Source organism: Solanum stenotomum, chromosome 8 (genome assembly GCF_019186545.1).
Source record: "Solanum stenotomum isolate F172 chromosome 8, ASM1918654v1, whole genome shotgun sequence".
Lineage (NCBI taxonomy): Eukaryota > Viridiplantae > Streptophyta > Magnoliopsida > Solanales > Solanaceae > Solanum > Solanum stenotomum.
Genome location: NC_064289.1, coordinates 59,458,898 through 59,478,621, shown reverse-complemented (window position 1 = coordinate 59,478,621; position 19,724 = coordinate 59,458,898). Strand labels below are relative to the sequence as shown.

The 19,724-nt window shown below is 32.3% G+C and overlaps 1 protein-coding gene across 1 annotated transcript in view; it reads right to left on the bottom strand.

Annotated features, from left to right (window-relative positions):
* The window catches only part of LOC125874051 (putative late blight resistance protein homolog R1B-23), a 111,897-nt gene extending 94,365 nt beyond the window's left edge, over window positions 1-17,532 (bottom strand). Inside the window, exon 1 of the mRNA XM_049554858.1 lies at window positions 17,468-17,532. Coding sequence (XP_049410815.1) covers window positions 17,468-17,527 — 60 coding nt within the window. The 5' untranslated portion in view covers window positions 17,528-17,532. The remainder of the gene's footprint in view (window positions 1-17,467) is intronic.
* Window positions 17,533-19,724: the final 2,192 nt, after the last annotated feature.

Below are 19,724 nucleotides of genomic sequence, written 5' to 3'. Positions count from 1 at the left end.
TTTCGAAGTTGGTTTGAAGGAAAATTGATGAAAAGTTGAGTTTTTGGAAAGTTGAGTTTTTAAGAGTTAAAGTTTGGTTAAAAGTGCTATTTCGAGTCATTTGGAGTTTCGAGACTCGAATCGGATTTTCGTCGATTCCAGCAGTTTTAGAATGTCGAAACGGATCTATGAGAATTTACGGAGTCGAATTTGGAGTTAAAACGAAGATTTGAGGTCCTAAGTTGCAAAAATTGTGAAATTTTGATCAAGAGTTGACTTTGGTCAACAAACGAGGTTCCGGTGCTCGAAATGGAATTCTGAGGGCACCGTTGGATTTAGGGGGTGATTCTAAGTCTAGAAAGAGTCTTGGTTGAATTTTAGAGGCCCCGAGTGCGTTTCGAGTTTTTGAGCCTAAAGTTAGTTTCTTGACGCCTTATAGGATACCGGGTCAAGGAGACCTCAAATTCAAATTCTGACGATTTCATTGAGTCCGAAATGTCATTTTCAAGCTAGTAACATATTTGGTTTGTGTTCGGGAAGTGCCAAATCAGTTTTGGGTGAGCTTTTAAGCTTCTTGGATGCTTTGACACTATTTCAGCAAATTGTGGCAACTAAAGGGTTCATTATTAGTTTTAAAGGTCGAAAAATTATTCCGAAGGTTCTGAAATTTTGATCATGAATTATAGGACTTATCTGCAAATTTTGGTGCATTTTCGCTAACCCGAGATTGGACTTTTATCGCAAATAAGATATAATTGTTTACTGAGTAGAAATGATATTTGACTGGGCAAACGAGCATGACATTGAGCTCCGATTGAACGAGCACGTCCGTATCATTATTTAAGACATTTAAAAAAAAGAATCGGGTCATTTCACTATCGTATGAGGAAATTACGGCCTTTTTAGTGAAAGATTAACTGCTGTTTTTCTGGTGCATAACAGCCATGTACTGTTATAAAAATCTCAGACTGTGTTCATTTGGTATTTTGAGCATATCCGGAGTTCTAGCGATCGGATTGGAGTGATTCTAGCGGGTTTCTTCTTGAATTAATATGAGGGTCAGTATTCAATCTTCAATTCGACATTTTCTCATAATTTCTTTATCTGGTTTTTTTTCCCTATCCGTAAATCTTTTGGAAAAAATTGGAGTTTTATCGATTTGGACTCCCTTTTTGATGAAAAAGGTATATTTACGATCCTTATGTTATGGGTAAACTAATTTTAACATAAAATTATTGATTCATCGATTATTTTCATCATATTAACCGCGTACAATTTGGACTTTCCCGGTAAAGTTAAAGTTTGATAAATTGAGAATTTCAAGGTCAATCTTAACTCCGTTTTTGATGAAATTTCATATTTGAACTTATCTAAGCATGGGTAAGATGTTTTTCAAGAGATATTTCATTTTCGAGTCGGGGTTTCGGATCCGAATATTTTAGGCTTCTTCAAGAACATGGATTTTCCTTCAAACTGAGTTTGTGAATTGATTTCAACTCCGTTTTCAAATTGGTTTTCACCATTAGCTTCCAAATACTTTAAGGATCATTTTACATAAAAAAATTCCAGATTTGGGTATCGTTTTCCGGTATGCGACTTTTGGACCGTTTTGCCCCTTTTCCCTAAATATCTTGATTTTGGTGTCATTGGACTCGAATTGTGATTGTGAATAATTGTTTGAATAGATTATCGTGATCCGGATTATACTCGGAAAGGAAAGACTCAAGTCAAGTAACTTTTGGAGTTCGTTTTAAGGCAAGTGGCTTCCAAACTTTGTAAAACTCTTAGACTACGCATGACTACTTTCCTAATTGTGTTGGGGAGTAATGGGGATTGAGGATGGGTTTTATTTGTTGATTGAAATTGTTGTAAATGAAAGATGGAGAATAAAACGAGCTAAATGTGTTATATGTGACTTGAATTTGTTGAATAAGTCATGTGATAACTGATATTGAAGGGATAGAAGAGCATGAGTAGGCTATGATTGATACAGACATTGATGTTGAGACAGATGATGTGTAATACTATGATGTGGTCGTGATATAGTTGTGATTGAGAAAGGTGATATGTAATACTATGATGTGGTCGTGATATGGTTGTGATTGAGACAGGTGATGTGTAATACTATGATGTGGCCGTGATATGGTTGTTTGAGACAGGTGATGTGTAATACTATGATGTGGTCGTGATATAGTTGTGATTGAAACAGATGATGTGTAATACTATGATGTGATCGTGATATGATTGTGATTGATGACATGTGCATATTCATTATTCATCACATGTGTGAACTATCTGTTGCGTGAGTTCTGAGACACTGATATGAGGATGGATGGATATGAGACACAGTTGAGACTAGCTCCGGCTAGCGATTTGGATGCCGATGGGATTTGGTTCCGGCGGTGATACATGGTCCATGTGTGGCCCCCATGGGTTCTGATTTGAGTATTCAGCGTGGACTGATTACGTCAACAGACGTGTATCGTAAGACAGACATACATCACGACTACATGACATCATTATTGCATTTTGCATTGTATTTGCCTTACCTTTTTCTGTGATGTGTGGATTGTATCGGTTTACCCTTCTTATGTGGAATTTGATCTACTTGCTCTTATTTTTTGATCTGAGGTTGATGAGGATATACTGTTGGTTCTGGCTGTTGAATATGTTCTGTTTAGCATAGGTTGGTTGGTTTGCTGCTAGATTGAAGTTTCGGTGGTTCGGTTGGGATTGAAAGGAGTTGTTTGTAGCTGCTAGTTTTGCTTAGTTTAGAGTTACTTGCGAGTACATGTGGTTTTCGGTACTCACCCTTGCTTCTACACAATTGTGTAGGTTGACAGCTCTCTCAGATTCGGCTTAGTATTTTCTTTAGCAGATTGAGCTTCGGGACATACTCGAGAGGTAGCGGTTCATTCCAGACGTGCCCTTGAGTTATCTTTACTTTCAGTTTTGTTCTATTCGAGAACTATACTCTGAGACTTGTATATTTTTATTTGAATTCTGTATTTAGAGGTTTGTACATGTGACAACCAAATTCTGGGTAGTGTTGAGTCTTAATTAAAGTCTTCCGCTTATTCATTATCTTTTATTCTCGTATTTCTACTTCTCTATCGTTGTGGTTGGGTTAGGCTGACGTGTCCGGTGGGAAATGGACACGTGCCATCACATCCGGATTTGGGGTGTGACATGGAAAAACAAAACAATGGTATCAGTGAGTCATTTAACAGGAGCAAAGTACACAAGTATTTAATTATCCAGAAGAAGAAGAAGTTCAAAATTTATGTTGTTTTAAAATGAGAGGAAATTTCTCTATTTATAGACAACAAAGGGTCGTGTGAACAAATGTTTATTGTTTCTTATCAGAGAGGTCACAACTCTTTGGAAAAGTTACAACCCTTCGGGGAGGTCACAATCCTTCGGGAAAGTCACAACCTTTCATAAAAGTCACAACGTTCATAAAAGACGCAACTTTCATAAAGTCGCAACTTTTCATAAAAGTCGCAACTCTTTATAAAAGTAGCAACTCTTCATAAAAGTCTCAACTCTTCATAAAAGTCACAACTTTTCATGAAAAGGGAAGACTAGTTTTGGAAATAAAATAAATTAAAAGGGAATCATGATTTGTGGTGGCACCACGTAGGCGGGCCTAGTGTTTTCTTTTATATATATATATATATTACTAAAAGTAGGAAGAAACTAAGTCAAAAGTTGAATTACAATTCAATACTCATTATTAAATTGCAAGTTATTATTAGCAAGAAAAAACCAACAATCTTTACATCTTCCACGTAGTAATAGCGATGATTTTTCATAATCATAGTTACTGTGATTTTTTTAATAAGTTACAAATTTAATATATTTGAATTCTTTTACATATTTTATCCTTAGATTACACTTTTATTTCTACATTACATTTAAATTTTATAAATTGTTTAATAAATTAAATATTAAATAGTAAATCATCATATTAGTATACATAAATTACCACTAACTCTTCATTATGTAAGTGTATGTAATACCCACTAATTATATTCATTATGTTTTTTACTCTCATCTCTCATCGATAATCTCAAATGGATCAATATCATATTTATGACGACTCTTTGTGTTCCTCAATGTTATCCTATAAATAGTGACATTTGACACAATAATGTACCCACTTAAATCGATTGAAGAAAAAAACATGAGAAAATCTCTATGCCCTCTTCTCTTGTCTCTTTTTATTTGTTTAGTTTAACATTTATGTTTCTTGTTTGTTGTTATTGTACAACTTTCTAATGTTGTGTTGTTATTATTATTGAGAATTTACCACGGTTTATTGCTTTGTATACATTAGCCTAGCATGTGGTATTTTAGTATCCTCATTTGAATATTGAATTTGTGCAATAGTTAGTTATTTTTACTTTATGCACTTTTAGTCAACTTTTATAGTTAAAAGTATATTCTTTTTATTAGGAAGATATATGTAGTTCCTATCGAAATAATGATGAAATATTTTGAAATAAACGTGCAACACACGTTCTTAGATCTAGTATCATATCATATATTATTATAAGTGGGAAGCTCCAAAGTGAAAAGTTGAATTACCATTTTGCCCTTTTACTAAATTAAAATTTGATTAATTATTCAATTAAATACAAATATTTTAATTACATAATGGTAGAATTTAAGTCCTTAAGCCCTTTAAGAATTAAATTATTATTTTCTTGATAAATGAGTACATTGATATTGCTTTTAATCATAATCATAATTCTCATAACGGAAGAATTTGAAAAGTTATGATTGATAAAACAATGTATATATATATATATATATATATTACTTAAAGTGGGAAACTCCTAAGTGCATGTTACCCCTACATTCAATCATAATGTTATAAAATATTTAATCCATTTTGTCCTTTTACTAAATTAAAATTTTATTAATTATTTAATTAAATACAAATATTTTAATTACATAATGGTAGAGTTTAAGTCCTTAATCCCTTTAATAATTAAATTATTATTTTCTTGATAAATGAGTACATTGATAATGCTTTTAATCATATTTATAATTCTCATAACGGAAGAATTTGAAAAGTTATGATTGATAAAACAATGTATATATCATCACACACACACACACAAAAATATATTTATATAAAAAAAATTAATAATAATAATTAATATATATATATATAAATATATATATATATATTACTTAAAGTGGGAAACTCCTAAGTGCATGTTACCCCTACATTCAATCATAATATTATAAAATATTTAATTAATATATGATTAAGTAGCTAATCATATTATATTATACTAAATTGAGAAGGTGTTAAATTAATATAATTCATTCTTTTAAAAAACAATGCATTAATTTTCTTAGTTACTCTCAAAAAGTTAAGAATCTGAAAGGTTATTTTGTGTGGTTCAATAATATGGACTAGATTCAAATGCAGGTATAATGTATTCTTTTAAAATCAATGCATTGATTTCCTTAATTAATTTGAAAAAATAGATAAGTAATTTGAAAAGTTACCTTTCATGTATAATTATAGATTAGATTCATATGCTACAGTATAAAATGTATTTGAACAGTCATTTCCTAAAGTTGTTTAGAAGCCAACGTATAATGCAATGAAGTCATAGAGATTTGTAAGAGTTACTTGGCACAATAATTTTATGGGTTACAAAAGTTTAAGGAAAAATGCAAGCCACCATAATTAGAAAATGAATCTATTCATTTATATTTATTGTTATTACAAAGCACAATCTTATCGGAAATTGATATGAGATGAAGTTGAAAGGATCATTTTTGACCCATCTGTTTTATCGGGAAGTCGGGTAAGGCTGAGAAGGTTCATTCAAACCCTCATTGACGGAAAATTACACTATTCATACATATGGTTTAAATAGTTTTTTATGTATGTATAGTAGATGTTGAACCTTCGTGCGCTTAGTTAGTTCTTCATATTTTGAACCTCTTTTAGTGAAAATCTTAGTTCTGTCATTGTTTTATTTAATATGTTTTTCTCACTGTTGATTCTATTATTAATGTCAAAAAAACATATTTTATGTTCAATTTTGTACTAAATGACTCATGGTTCATGTTGACTATTTGTTGCAATTTAGTGATTTTTTACACATAGATTTATGCTCAATATTGGAAGTGTCGGAAACCATAACATGAATCAGTCCTTTCTTGGATACACGTGTAACGCACGTACCCAGAGACTAGTAGCACCATAAGCGGTAACAAAAAAAGTTGAAAGTTGAAATACCCAAATATCCCTATAAAATTGAGTTACTACAATAATGCCACTAAAAAAGTTTACTCTACATTAAAATGTTATAAAATATTTATTTAATTATATTTACATAGTAATTATATAATATTATAGTAAACAACACTAGAAACTCCAAAAGTTGTAGTAACTAAAATTGTGTTAAAATTAGATGATATTGTTGTGTTTGACTAAACACATACTTAGTTGAATAATACATAAGATTAGGCATATACAAATTTTATAAAAATAACAGTCTTTGGAAATGTGGGTTTGAAGATATAAAATTAAGCATGTATAAATTTTACGAAAATAATAGGGGTTAAACGTAGTTAACTAAAAAAAAAATACATGACAGCACCATTTTCATGAGAGGAGCAAATTGAACATGATCAAAGTATACACAACCAAAAACACAATAGTATTTGTTACTACTAGTCCCTCGGTCAAGGGCAAAATTGATGGTGTATGCCTTCTCCAATAACCTTTGGCTCCCATCTTCTGTCGACAACAACCAGCACGTTAAAACTACACAAGGACGTCGAGCAAAAAAGTGTGGAGCAAAAACAGAAATCAGAGTTTTCACATGTTTGTGATGATGGTATTTCTTGAGAGATTTACAAAACCAGAGATATAAGATAACTTTCATATAGAACCTTTTGTTTTCTTTTCCAAAATAGCAGAGAGTTGAACAATAGCAATACTTATTCACGTGATACTTATTGACACTTCCAAAACAACACAACAAAGGACAGAATAGCATTTCTCAGAACTCTAACCATATGCATCAGGCTTCTACTATCTTGTGGGCCCAGCATGTGTTGACAATTTTTTCAAGAATAGTGCCACATAGGCCGAAAAGGGGTAGAAAATTATATATAAAATAAGTTCGGAGGTAATAGGACCTTAGTAAAGGTTAGGTGTGTCTCAGGGATTTGGGGCATAGGTTGGGGGGGGGGGGTACTTATGCATTTTCCCATGCAAATAATAATGAAATAGTGTAACGACCCGTTCCCGTCGTTATAGAAAAGCCAACGGGAAAAAATTTGGGGCCGGAAAACTTTTTTTTGTAGTATTTGAATTTTCCCAACCTAGTCCAGATTTGGACGAAATCGGAGTCATTAAGGTGTAGGGAAATCAAGTAACAATCGGGTGAATTATTTATCATTTTGATTGCATGAGTAGTTAGATAACTCGTTAAAGAACACATACCACTTTACGGAATTGAATTCGGGTGAGTAGAACTCCCAGAATCGATCTTAGCGTGAAATGTATTTTCTAAACGTCGTTGGTTAGAGGCGTGTTGTGAAATGGGGGTTTTGAAATTATTAACATAGCTCACTGGTTCATGCAAGCCGCCTTGGCAGAAGTTTTTGCCGCTTTGGCTGGGCCGCTGTAGCGGGTTCGACGCGACTTAAGGTCGTAAATAAGCCCCTAAATGACCTCATTTTGAACTTTTCAAATTTTAGAACTAAGGAACGAACCCCAGGCAACTCTTAGCAGTTTTCCACCATTCTTGAGGCTAAAGGTAAGTTTTTCACTCCCCGAATCCGTTTTTTAATTCGTAGAACGTAATGGAATAGGTAATTATCAATGGGAAAGGGTTTTGATATAGATTCTATGGTGGAGACAACCCTATTTTGAATACTTGGGATCATGAGTTTGATCTAAGGTTCATAGAATTGTTAGTAATTCGGGTAATTAGTGATTGTTTATTGATTCTCGTGTTATTATGATTGTTTGTAGACCAAGAACAAGCAGAACGGATCTGAAAAGGGAAGAATCAAGTTTCTTAAGGTTTCAAGCTTGTTTCAAGATAGGTGATGGTTGTGATTCTATGATTATGTGATGTATGCTTGTTCTTGCTTCATTATGATACATGTATGTATATGAATGTTGCATTATTGATCACACTTATTGTAAATGAGATGGATGAATTATGATTGTCATGAAATCATCACTTAAATGTATGATCTTGAAGATATACTAGTAATTGTGATTGTGGTGTGTGAATTGATCGGTTTCCACGTTCCGGCATAACTAACTTGGATCGGTTGCCATGTTCCGGCATAAATATAGGATTGGTTACCACGTTTCGGCATAACATTGGATTGGGCACCACATTCCAGTATGCTAACAGTTTGGGTTTGGGTTCCATGAGAGGACCAATGATTATTTGATATAAAATGTGAAATGCGTTGTTGTTATTAATGTTGATGCTATTGTATATGTTCGATATATATATGTGATTATATTGTTGGCTTGACTTATGTATATTGCACTTAGTGGGATAGCCGCGTGATCCTACCAGTACACACTACCAGTACACTGTGGTTGTGTACTAATGTTGCACTTGCTCTTTCTTTGATGAGTACAAGGCATCTTCAAGCGGCTATTGACAGACCTTGCTTAGAAGATCAGTGATCGTCGTTCGAATTCAAGGGTGAGTCAATTCTTTCGGGCTGCCATGAGTCCACATTTCGGACTTAGACATTTCTATTAGTTATTAGTACATTAGTTTGGGATTGTATCCCTTCTTGTTTAGACTTGTTGAACTTTAGATGTTTTGGTACATTGACTTTCAGTTTCTAGGCATTACTTTCGCAATGTTAGTTTATTATTGTTAGACTTTTGTTAGAGTTTATGGGAACTCTATTTCTTTCCTTAGTATTTTTCCTGCTTTCGTATGCTTAAATGTCTTAGTTTTGATTTAGTTGCTTGGTTTGAGTTGTAATAGTTGCTTGGTTTTAGTTGTAGTAGTTGCTCTCCCACCGAAAAGTTAGTGTGGATGCTAATCATGATGGTCTGGGTCGTGACAAATAGCAATGGTGGAAGCCATTAAAAATAATGGAGATCGACTAGTAGATACTTGTGTTCAAGATGATACTCTTAATACTATGGTTAAACTAAATTGCACCTTACATACGGTCCGCAGACTTTGGTTTTGGGTGCAAAGGATGGTGTTACTAGTGATTCGGTGGTTCCAGTGATTAATTTGGATTTTGATCTAGTTTTGAATCCTAAACTACCTATTGCCGGTGTTTTATCTGGGAAAGATCCTAGTTTGGCCACAATTGAAGATTTTGGCCAAGCTAATAAGGTGCAGCAGTGTGAAGAGAATTTGGAATAAATTTTTGAATCTGGTGGTACATGTGATCATGACTTCACTTTGAAGGATAATGATAAGGGAGGTTGGACTGAAGTACCAAGCAAAACATTTTCTCCAGTAACACCAAACTACAACAATTAGATTGCACTAACCCAACACGCAAGGAGCAAACGATAAATTATGAAGATAAAGTATCAAGGAAGGTTGTGTGCTCTAACGCCTTTGATGCTTTAATGATTAATTCTGATCAAGAGCTCCATGCATTGTCCACTTCAATTTTTCAAGTTTCTAATCCAGAAACTACTAGAATAATCAAGGAGTCACAAGCCGCAATTTCGAATATAGAAAACCCAATGGTCAAACCACCTATGGAAACAATCAACACCTCGAAACATGATGTTCCTAATTCTCCATCATTGGAGTCGCTTGAAGAGCAAATATTTGAACAATAGTCAATCTCCAAAAGGAATGACAAGAGTTTGGAGAAGGAAACAAGTGATTTTAGATGGGCAAATTTAGTTGAGGAAGAAGAACATATTTCTGCACCTGCAAGGGGTAAGTTAAGTCCTCAAGCACCAATATTTGTTCCTTCAAGTAAGGAAAATTCATCTATGGCAGTGACAATTGATAACTCCAAAAAGATCTTGACCATTACCACCAAGGTATTGGAAAAAAATCATGAGCCATAAGGTGAAGTTTCAAGACTTGGTCCAACTACAACTTATGATAATGACTTAAGCAGTGAAAAGTTTGACGAGGATGATGAATACGATTTGCTAGACATATTATTTGATAAGGTAGCCAAGGATGGAGATCTCTCGCCTAGGCAACACAAGAAGTGAAAGCAACAAAAACAAAAAGAAGACACACGAAAGGCAACATAGTTGAGATGGTAAGGTGAATGAGGAATTTATTCCAAGGCACCTACCAATGTCACTGGCAAAGCAAAATCATATGACAGTTTCAACAACAACATGATCTAGTAGATCCAAAAAGAAGTGATGAACTATCAAGTTTTGTTGGACATATTTGACGAAGAAGACAAGAGGGAAATACTCCGGGTTACTTTACACGGGTAATCCATCTCTTTTAATTCTTACATATATAAAATGAAGTTTGAGGTTGATAACTCAGTGTTATTCTTAGATTTTGTATTTTTGCATTACTTAAGCATCCTCATTTGTAGTATTATCATAGAGTGTATTATAAACTCTATAATGATCATAGAATATCTAGTTTTCTCTAACTCTTATTTTATTCATGCTTGCTAATTAGTAGAGGTTCGTTACCTCATTAAGATTAGTAAGTTAAGGTCTAGCCCCCCTTGCTTGTACTTTTCTCTTTGAGATCCTTTTCTCTTTATTAATAAAACTAGCCCTAGGCACACATTGCCTAGTGGATTGCTTAAAAAAAAAAATCTTAAAATCATTTTATATTATTTCTTCACTTAATAAATACCACAAGAATCTACTTTAAAGTATTTTTTATTTTTTTAAAATTATTTTATTCTTAAAACAACTTCATAAGTACACCTCTTCATTTTCACAACTTATATTCTAATAATATTCATAAATCTTGTGCCTTTAACTCACACATTATCATCTTCATGACACTTATTTTTAATAATCTATATTATTTCTATGTCTTTTCAAATTCATAACCCCAAAAAATATGTTATAATATTATTAAATATCTTTTTATTTTATTTAAATTAATTATTGCATTATAATATTATCCATAACTCAAATCTCTTTAATTTCTACTTTTATTAGTATTCATAACCCCCATAGTTTTTATGTTCATAACCTCCAAATTTTAATTTGTAAGCTTATGGTATTCCTCTACTATTTGCCTACATAAATTCATAATTAATTTTATGAACATTCACATTCAAGATTATCTTTTCTCCTCTTTATCATATTGGTTTGTGAATGAAGTAACAAAAAGGAGGTACATGAAGGTAAGACATATTTTATTTTCAAGTCTTTCTTTTCATTTCCTCTATTTTGTCTATATAAATTCAAATTTAGTTTCATGATGACAAGTTTAACATAGAAAGTCGAATATGACAGATCTACTTGCAAAGAAAGATGATAGAGGAAAAAAAATTGAAGCATAATTAGGGATTACTTTCGCTAGAGTTTTTTCTTGCATTGACTTATATTAGTAACTTAGCTAGTTTTACTAGAATGTTTTTTAACTTTGGTTTGTATTAATAGCTTAGTTAGATGGTTGACAATACTACTCATTTGTTCTTTTGCTATCCTACTTTTTTTTGTTATATGAAGCACAATTAATATAATTATTCTATTTCGATAAAAAAAAATTTATAATGATCAAGAGTTTCATTTTTATTATGCTCGCAAAAAAATAATTAAAAATAAAATATTAATTTTATGATATCATTTTTTTTTGTTTTGGGTATGTAGCAATCTGTTTTCATCACTATTCTTTTTCATTTGACATGTATCTATAATTTTTTTATTTTCATTTTAAATTATTTTGTCAATGTAACAAGGTAAGTTATTTACATATTTTTTATATGTCTTAATATCATAACTGAAAAAGTCTATCATCTATATATTATATAATTGCAATTTCTAAAATAATAAGGTGACACGTCTCTTATAGCCATCGATAATTTATTTTGACATAACACATAAATAGGACCCTTAACTTGGCTTCAAATAATAATTTTGACCTTAAACTTTCAAAGTGCACAAACATGCACTTTAACTATCCAACTATTAAACAAACAAACACTTGATACTTGTGATTGATCTACTTGCCAAAGGGAAATGGTTCCGGCAAGAGTTGACTATTGTTCTTTGATGCATTTTGATACTTGTGAATTTGTGATTGATCTATTTGTTACTTGCGATTGACATATTTGATACATGTTAGTTGTTGAACTGTGACTATTGAATTGTGTGGTTAAACCTTGGGAACTATGTATTGTGAAACTGTTAGGTTGGGTTGATTTCTATGCAGGTTGTAGTTTGTGGAAGTTCGGTTGGGATGAAAGGAGTATTCGATCTCTAGCTAATTTGCCTTGTTAATTTGGTTACTTGTTGAGTTCCGTGTTGGTTGGTACTCACTCCTTGCTTCTACAATTGTGTAGGTTCCGTGCCCGGTACCATGTGATTGCTATTCTTCTTCTCCTATTTTTCGACGCTTGTCAAGGACTTTTGACAGGTAACTACTTAATTTTCATCCCGACATGCCTTTTTATTCCTTATTTTATGTTTTGTTCTATCTGAGAAACAAAGACATTGGGACTTGTAATTATCTCTCATTTTTACACTTATGTATTAGTGGCTTGTACACGAGACAATCATGTTTTGGCTGAATGAATAAGTTTTCCGCTTTTATCTTGTTCTTGTTTTACTTTCCACATTTCTTTCATTTTGTTGGGTTGAAGCTGATTTGCCTTTGTGGGAATAGACAAGTATCATCACGTCCATTTTTGGGTCGTGACAAGGGGTGGTCAGGGATTGGTTGGGGTAAATAAAAAAATGAAATTTAAAATTTAAACTATTTTTCAAAAAAAAAAATAATTTGAAGTTTTAATTTTTTGGGTTGGGGGAGGAGCTGGTTTGGGGGTAGGGTGTAAAAAAATGAATTTTTCCAAAAAAGAAAATTTTAAATTCTTAAGGGAAAATGCATAAGTACCCCTTCAGCCTATGCCCGAAATCCCAGAGACACACCTAACCTTTACTAAGGTCCTATTACCCCCCCGAACTTAATTTATCTATACTATTCTACCCCTTTTCGGCTTACGTGGCACTATCCTTGAAAAAAATGTCAACATGCACTGGGCCCACAAGACAGTGCCACGTAGGCCAAAAAGGGGTCGAATATTACATATAAAATAAGTTCGGGGGGTAATAGGACCTTAGTAAAGGTTAGGTGTGTCTCTGGAATTTCGGGTATAGGCTGGGGGGTTACTTATGCATTTTCCCAATTCTTAATATCTTTTTGGATGGGGAGGGTAGGGTAAGAAAAAAAAAATTGCAATTTGAGGTTGGAGGAGAGTTTTGAAAAATCTTTTCCTTAATTTTTTAAGGGAAGTCATTTTCCTTAAATTTGAGGATAACAAGTTGATTTGGAAAACATTTTCCAAAATATATAAGCCAACCAAACATGAAAAAGTTGAAAAACGTTTTTCAGAAAATATTTTCCTTTATACCAAACACTCCCTAAGTCGGAACTATTTGTCCCAATGGAAGGTTTAGTATTGCAAAATACACTTTCCACGGAAGGTTATAAACATGGAAGTTAATTGTCCTAAATGCATATACTTCTACAGTTCTATGCATATTGTCAGGAAGTGTTTCCTCTATTATTTTGTAAATTTTATACCGTTATAGTAATTTAATTTATCATCTACTTGCATATTGAAATTTGGTGGTAGAGATTTTTAGATTAAATGGTTTTTTAATTGTCCCAACCTGAAAGGTACATCCTATTTAATTATTAAAAAAATCAAATGAAATTCAAATAAAAATATCAATTTATCATTTTTTTTGTTCTCCTTGACCGGGTGCAAGGTATCTGAACAATTTATCTTTGTAAAGAAAGAGATCTTCTTGTGTTAGACTTGACATAATACATATATTTGACCCTAAACTTGGCTTCAAATTTTAACTTTGACCTCCAACTTTCATAGTGCACAAATATGAACTTTAACTATCCAACCTTTTAATAAATAAACACGCGAGTACTACTTGGCAAAACGCATGATGTGCACGTATTATGTGCGAGTTAGGAGTAATTTTCGAGGCCCACAACAGTAAAAAAATGCTGAAATGACAACTCTACCACCCCGAATTTCGGCCAATCTCCGGCAACCCAAAACCCCCATTCATTTTCTTCTTTTTCAGGCAAAGCACCACCACCAAATGACCCCAAATAAGTGAACAAACACATCCATTACTCCTACCTTTTCCGGCCAGCAACACCACTTGAAACCACCCAAAACCTCCATTCATTTTCTTCTTCTTCCCTCTGCTCACGCCACCACCAGCGATCCGGCTTCAACCTCAAACAACCAGAAGCTCCCAACTCCAAACACCTCCAACCTAGCCATTCTCCTTCTTCCTCCACACCGGAGCACAACCCATGAAGCGAACGAGCTTCGAGCTCGCTAAACCCACCAAATACCCGACCCCAAACCCATCAGATCTGCCATCTCCGGCGAGAATCATCACGAAACAACACTGCTGCAACCAGCAGCTCGAACCAGACACAAAACAGCAACCAAATGACCCCCCAAACCCCATGAAAACAGACCCAACAACCACAAACACCTAAACCAAGAAGCCAGCCGTCAACAAACCTCTAAGCTCCGTCAAACAATGAGCTCCAAGCTCTAAAAACCATTAGGAGGAATTAATTTTGATTCTTGTAGATAAATTAAAATTAATTTTGATTTTTTTTAGTTCTAAAATCGACGTGTAAAATATTTAATTAGTTGGCAGCTATTATGTGACTCACTAATACACGTTGGAGCATTTGTATTTCACACTCTTTGGCTACAAAAATTGCGTGTTTATTTATTTAAAAATTGGATAATTAAAGTGTCTGTTTGTGCACTATGAAAGTTGGAGGTCAAAGTTAAAATTTGAAGCCAAATGTCCAATATATGTATTATGCCGTTAGACTTTGATCTTCGTCTACAATTTATAATTAACTTGTTATAATGCGTATATACCACTTAATCTATATCTATCTATCTATACTATCTTAAAAGCATGAACTCTCAAATTTGAATGTTGAATTACTATAATACCCCAATTAAAAATACCCATTTTTTTATTTATTAATTTAATTAATTGTATTATATTAAAACTAGATACCTTTCCACATTAAAGGGTTATGACTTTTCCGATGAATTGTGAATTTTTCGAAGGGTTGAGATTTTTTTGGCGGGTTGTGACATTTCCGATGAGTTGTGACTTTTCCGAAGGATTGTGATTTTTTCAAAGGATTGTGACTTTTCCAAAGTGTTGTGCCCTTTCTGATGAGTTGTGACTTTTTCAAAGGGTTGTCACTTTTCGATGAGTTGTGACATTTTTCAAGGGTTGTGACTTTTCTGATAAGGCACAAATAGCACCTATTCATACTACTATTTGTTAGCGATAAATAGAGGGGTTTCCTCTAACTTTTAAACTACGATCTTTGTATGTTTTCTACTCTTCTTCTTCTTAAAAAATCTCAAGTATTATTTGCAACATTTGATTAAGTTAAATTTCAATGAAATTCGAGGTAACACATAAAAAAGAGTTGGTGAACAAATTGTAGAAAATCATGCATCAATTGTTTCTTCTTTGTTTTGTCCTCAATAATAATCAAATATAAAAAAGGGCACATGATTGGGGTAAGATATTTTTTTTCCATTTTTAATTCTTTTACCCTCAAACGAAGGAGTTTGTTCCTATTTTTTTTAAAACATCAGGCATAAACGTAGTCCATTGAATTATTAGTTTTGTTGTTAAGTCCACTAATTCAAAAATAGATTTTTATTTTTACTTATAATATGATAATATAGCCATGATAATAATTATTTTTTAATAGACATGTAAGTCAAAGGGAATGGAGAAAGTAAACTATTGGTGGCAAGAGATTTCAATCAAATAGAACACTAGGGAGAATATAGCATGAACATATATTTTCCTCTTCCTTCTTCATTGGCTATGAATTTTCCATATACTTTTTCATTTTTATATTTATATTGAGTATAAATAATTTCAAGTATGAATTTACTATTATTTTGTGTTTATTTTAATCTAAGAAAATGTTGTTTCACATGATACACTGCGTGCTAGCTATATAAAAATAGCTAAGGAAAATAATGATTGATCATAAAATGATCTTAAATCAAATTAAAGATCCTATGAATAATACTTTAAATTTTATTGATCTATTAATTTTTTATTCAAAAATTTTAATATTTTATATCACGATGCAACTTCTATAAGATACTAGATACTTTCATTAGACAAGAACTTTATGATATGTATGCGGTAGGAAAAAAAAAGGAGAAGACTACAATTCTGCAAAAATAAGGTAGAAACTTAAAAAAATGAAATATTTTCACCATAGGTGATGTTGTTCATATATTAACATTAAATTATGTTGCTGGAATATGTATATCTAAAACAAAAATTGAGTGCAACGACCTAATTTTCTTTAGAACAATTTTTTGTGTTATATTTTTGTCTCTATAACATTATACTTATAACAGTGTTGACATTCATTATAGAAGTACATTTTTTTTTTAATATAAAATTACCTCTCTATGATAGCCTTACTAAAAGATTAATTGAGTAATAATATTTTGTAATGATAAATTACTTGTAAAGATAAAATATTTGAAATATTTATGGTAATCGTTATTAGTGTCATGCACATACTAAATTTCGAGTACGAATATTTAAGAAAAAAATTGTTCTTAAATGGTGTCCATCATTTATTGGTGACCTTTTTTATATTGATATTTCCTTTTCTATAGTTTGTTGGTTAAATTTGCTTTCAAAATCGAATGAGGTAAAAGATAATACTACTAAACATATGTCACTTTCTCCACATATTTAAACTTTAATTGTATCTTGAAATATTTCAATGAATACGTCATTTTGATCTCAAGAAAAAAGCAACTCTATGACAATCTGTATTAATCATTTTAAAGCATTTTTCTATGTTCTTTCAAGCTTTAACATAGTAATATTAATTCCATTTTACAATATCATATACTATATTATACGATACACGTGCAACACACGTGCTGTGAAACTAGTGTATATATAACTTAGCAACAAATTCTTTTCTCTTTATGTCATTTTTGAAAATGCTTAAAGTAGAAAATGGTATTAATGTGAAAAATCATGTCAAAAATTAAGAACATAATAACTTGATAAAAAAAAACAACAAGAACTAGAAGCATATTGATATCTACAATAAAAGTTTGATCATTCTAAAGAAATTGTAACATCGAAGTAGAACATATACCATTAAAAATATCATCTATAAAAAAGTATTACGTACAATATATTTCATTTTTTTATGTAGGCACCTAGCATAGCTATAGAGAGTTTTCTTAAACATACCGATGAGTTGTTTGCTTTCTCTTCCTCTCTTTCTTCTTGATTTTGTTTTCCTGTTTCCATGATTGTAATTTCCCTTCCTTTCCTTTAAATAAAAAGTCAAAAAATTTGTAACCATTCACTTGTTGTCAATTTTTTTTCATCACACAAACAGATTTTGCTAAATGAAATAGGTAGATCTGGATTTACAATAATTCCAAGATTTATTAAAATACAACTCATTGACTTTAGTATTATTTATCATCTTTATTCAATTGTTAATTCTGTTGTTTTGTGTGAATATAATGCTTCATGATAAGTTGGTATTACGTCTTCACATCATTGTTTATTCAACAATTGGCTAACGATGAACTTGAAAGGCCACCACTAACAGAAATTAAATAGATTGATAATACTAAACTACAATTCATTGACTTTTGAATTATCTATGCTTCTATTTTTGAGTAATTACCAACGTCTGGGGCAGATGTATATTGTGGAGACATGATTACGCTTTTGGATGAGATGATTACATATATCATAACTTTAGAATCCACCCGAACCCAATAATAATTTTTTCCCGTAATTACCTTATCGATGGTTGATTCTATCTAGGTGCGCATGCATGAATTCCACAATTCAAACTCTTTGCACACGAATATCCCATGGAATTTATTACCTGCAGATGATGAGTTTTGCACAACGTTTGTGATGATGGTATTTAATGAAATATTTTACAAAAACTGAGATACATTGGTGAAGAAGAACCTGTTTTGGTGATTCATTCCACTTTTGCTCATTAGTAAGAAATGCTTTCTCCAACCACTAATCTCAACATCATCAATGTTTCATATCCATTACAAATGTAATCATCATATCATCATCATATATTATTATAAGTGGGAAGGTTCAAAATATAAAGTTGAATTACCATTTTATCCCCACAATAAATCAAAATGTAGGCATAAGGAGGATTTCAGATTCACCGCTTGGACCTAAAAACAATCTACTAAAGGTCTTCCGATTCTGCTGCGGGTTTTTTCTTTTCTTGGTATAATATAAAACAATAAATAATAGATAACATCCTTTAAAAGTTAAATAATCATTTTAAAAGAACATACAAAAATTAACTTATATCCGTCATTCCTTTTACCCCCATTTAATTCTCTTTCAGTTGTTAGTCAATTTTTTAATGAATTATTATCAGTTTCATCAACTGACGTACGTGTAACGTGACCATCAAACTTCTCTCCAATAAGTATATTGATTCTCTTAATGTCCTGTCATATACTAATGTGACCCCTCAACTTCTTCCTTAACTATATATGTAATTGCAAAATACACATAGGGATAAAGTTCAAGCAATTGGATAATAAATGTCTATTTGTCCAGATTTCTTTTAATGGTAAGTAAATAGTATGAATTACTTATATATTTTTTGCATGTATATAGTACTTAGTTAATATTTTAGATATTGTCTTTTCCTATTAGGGTCTTTCTAATATTTCATTTTTTTAATAGGGAAAGCATGACAAAAAGCTATATTTTTAGAATAACAATATTAATTATATGTAGATTGTGACAAAGGATTGTTGGATCAAGTTGATACTTCCACTTTATTGTCATATGTTAATATCAAGTTTCTTATTCTTGATTGATGCATGGGTACACCTTCCACCTGACCTTTTATATAGCTTAAATCTTTATGAAATATTGAGTTGTTCAATTTGATTTTTATCACTTAAAACTTTATGTTTTTTTTTTTTGGTTTCCCACTCGGTGTCCAGAGCCCACATTGGAGCTCCGACTAAATTCGGATCGCGCTCGGTAGGGCCCATTCGGGGGTGGCGCTCCCAACAAGATTTTCTCCATACCCAGGGCTCGAACTCGAGACTTCTGGTTAAGGGTGAAGCACTCCCACCAGTGCACTACAACTCAAGTTGGTAAAAACTTTATGTTTATACTATAGTAATTAGTATGATTTATAGTGTATGTACTACATGGGTTATACGTGCAACGCACGTGAAGTGTGAAGTTTCAAAGTATAATGCTGAACTACCNTTTTTTTTTTTTGGTTTCCCACCCGGTGTCCAGAGCCCACATTGGAGCTCCGACTAAATTCGGATCGCGCTCGGTAGGGCCCATTCGGGGGTGGCGCTCCCAACAAGATTTTCTCCATTCCCAGGGCTCGAACTCGAGACTTCTGGTTAAGGGTGAAGCACTCCCACCAGTGCACTACAACTCATGTTGGTAAAAACTTTATGTTTATACTGTAGTAATT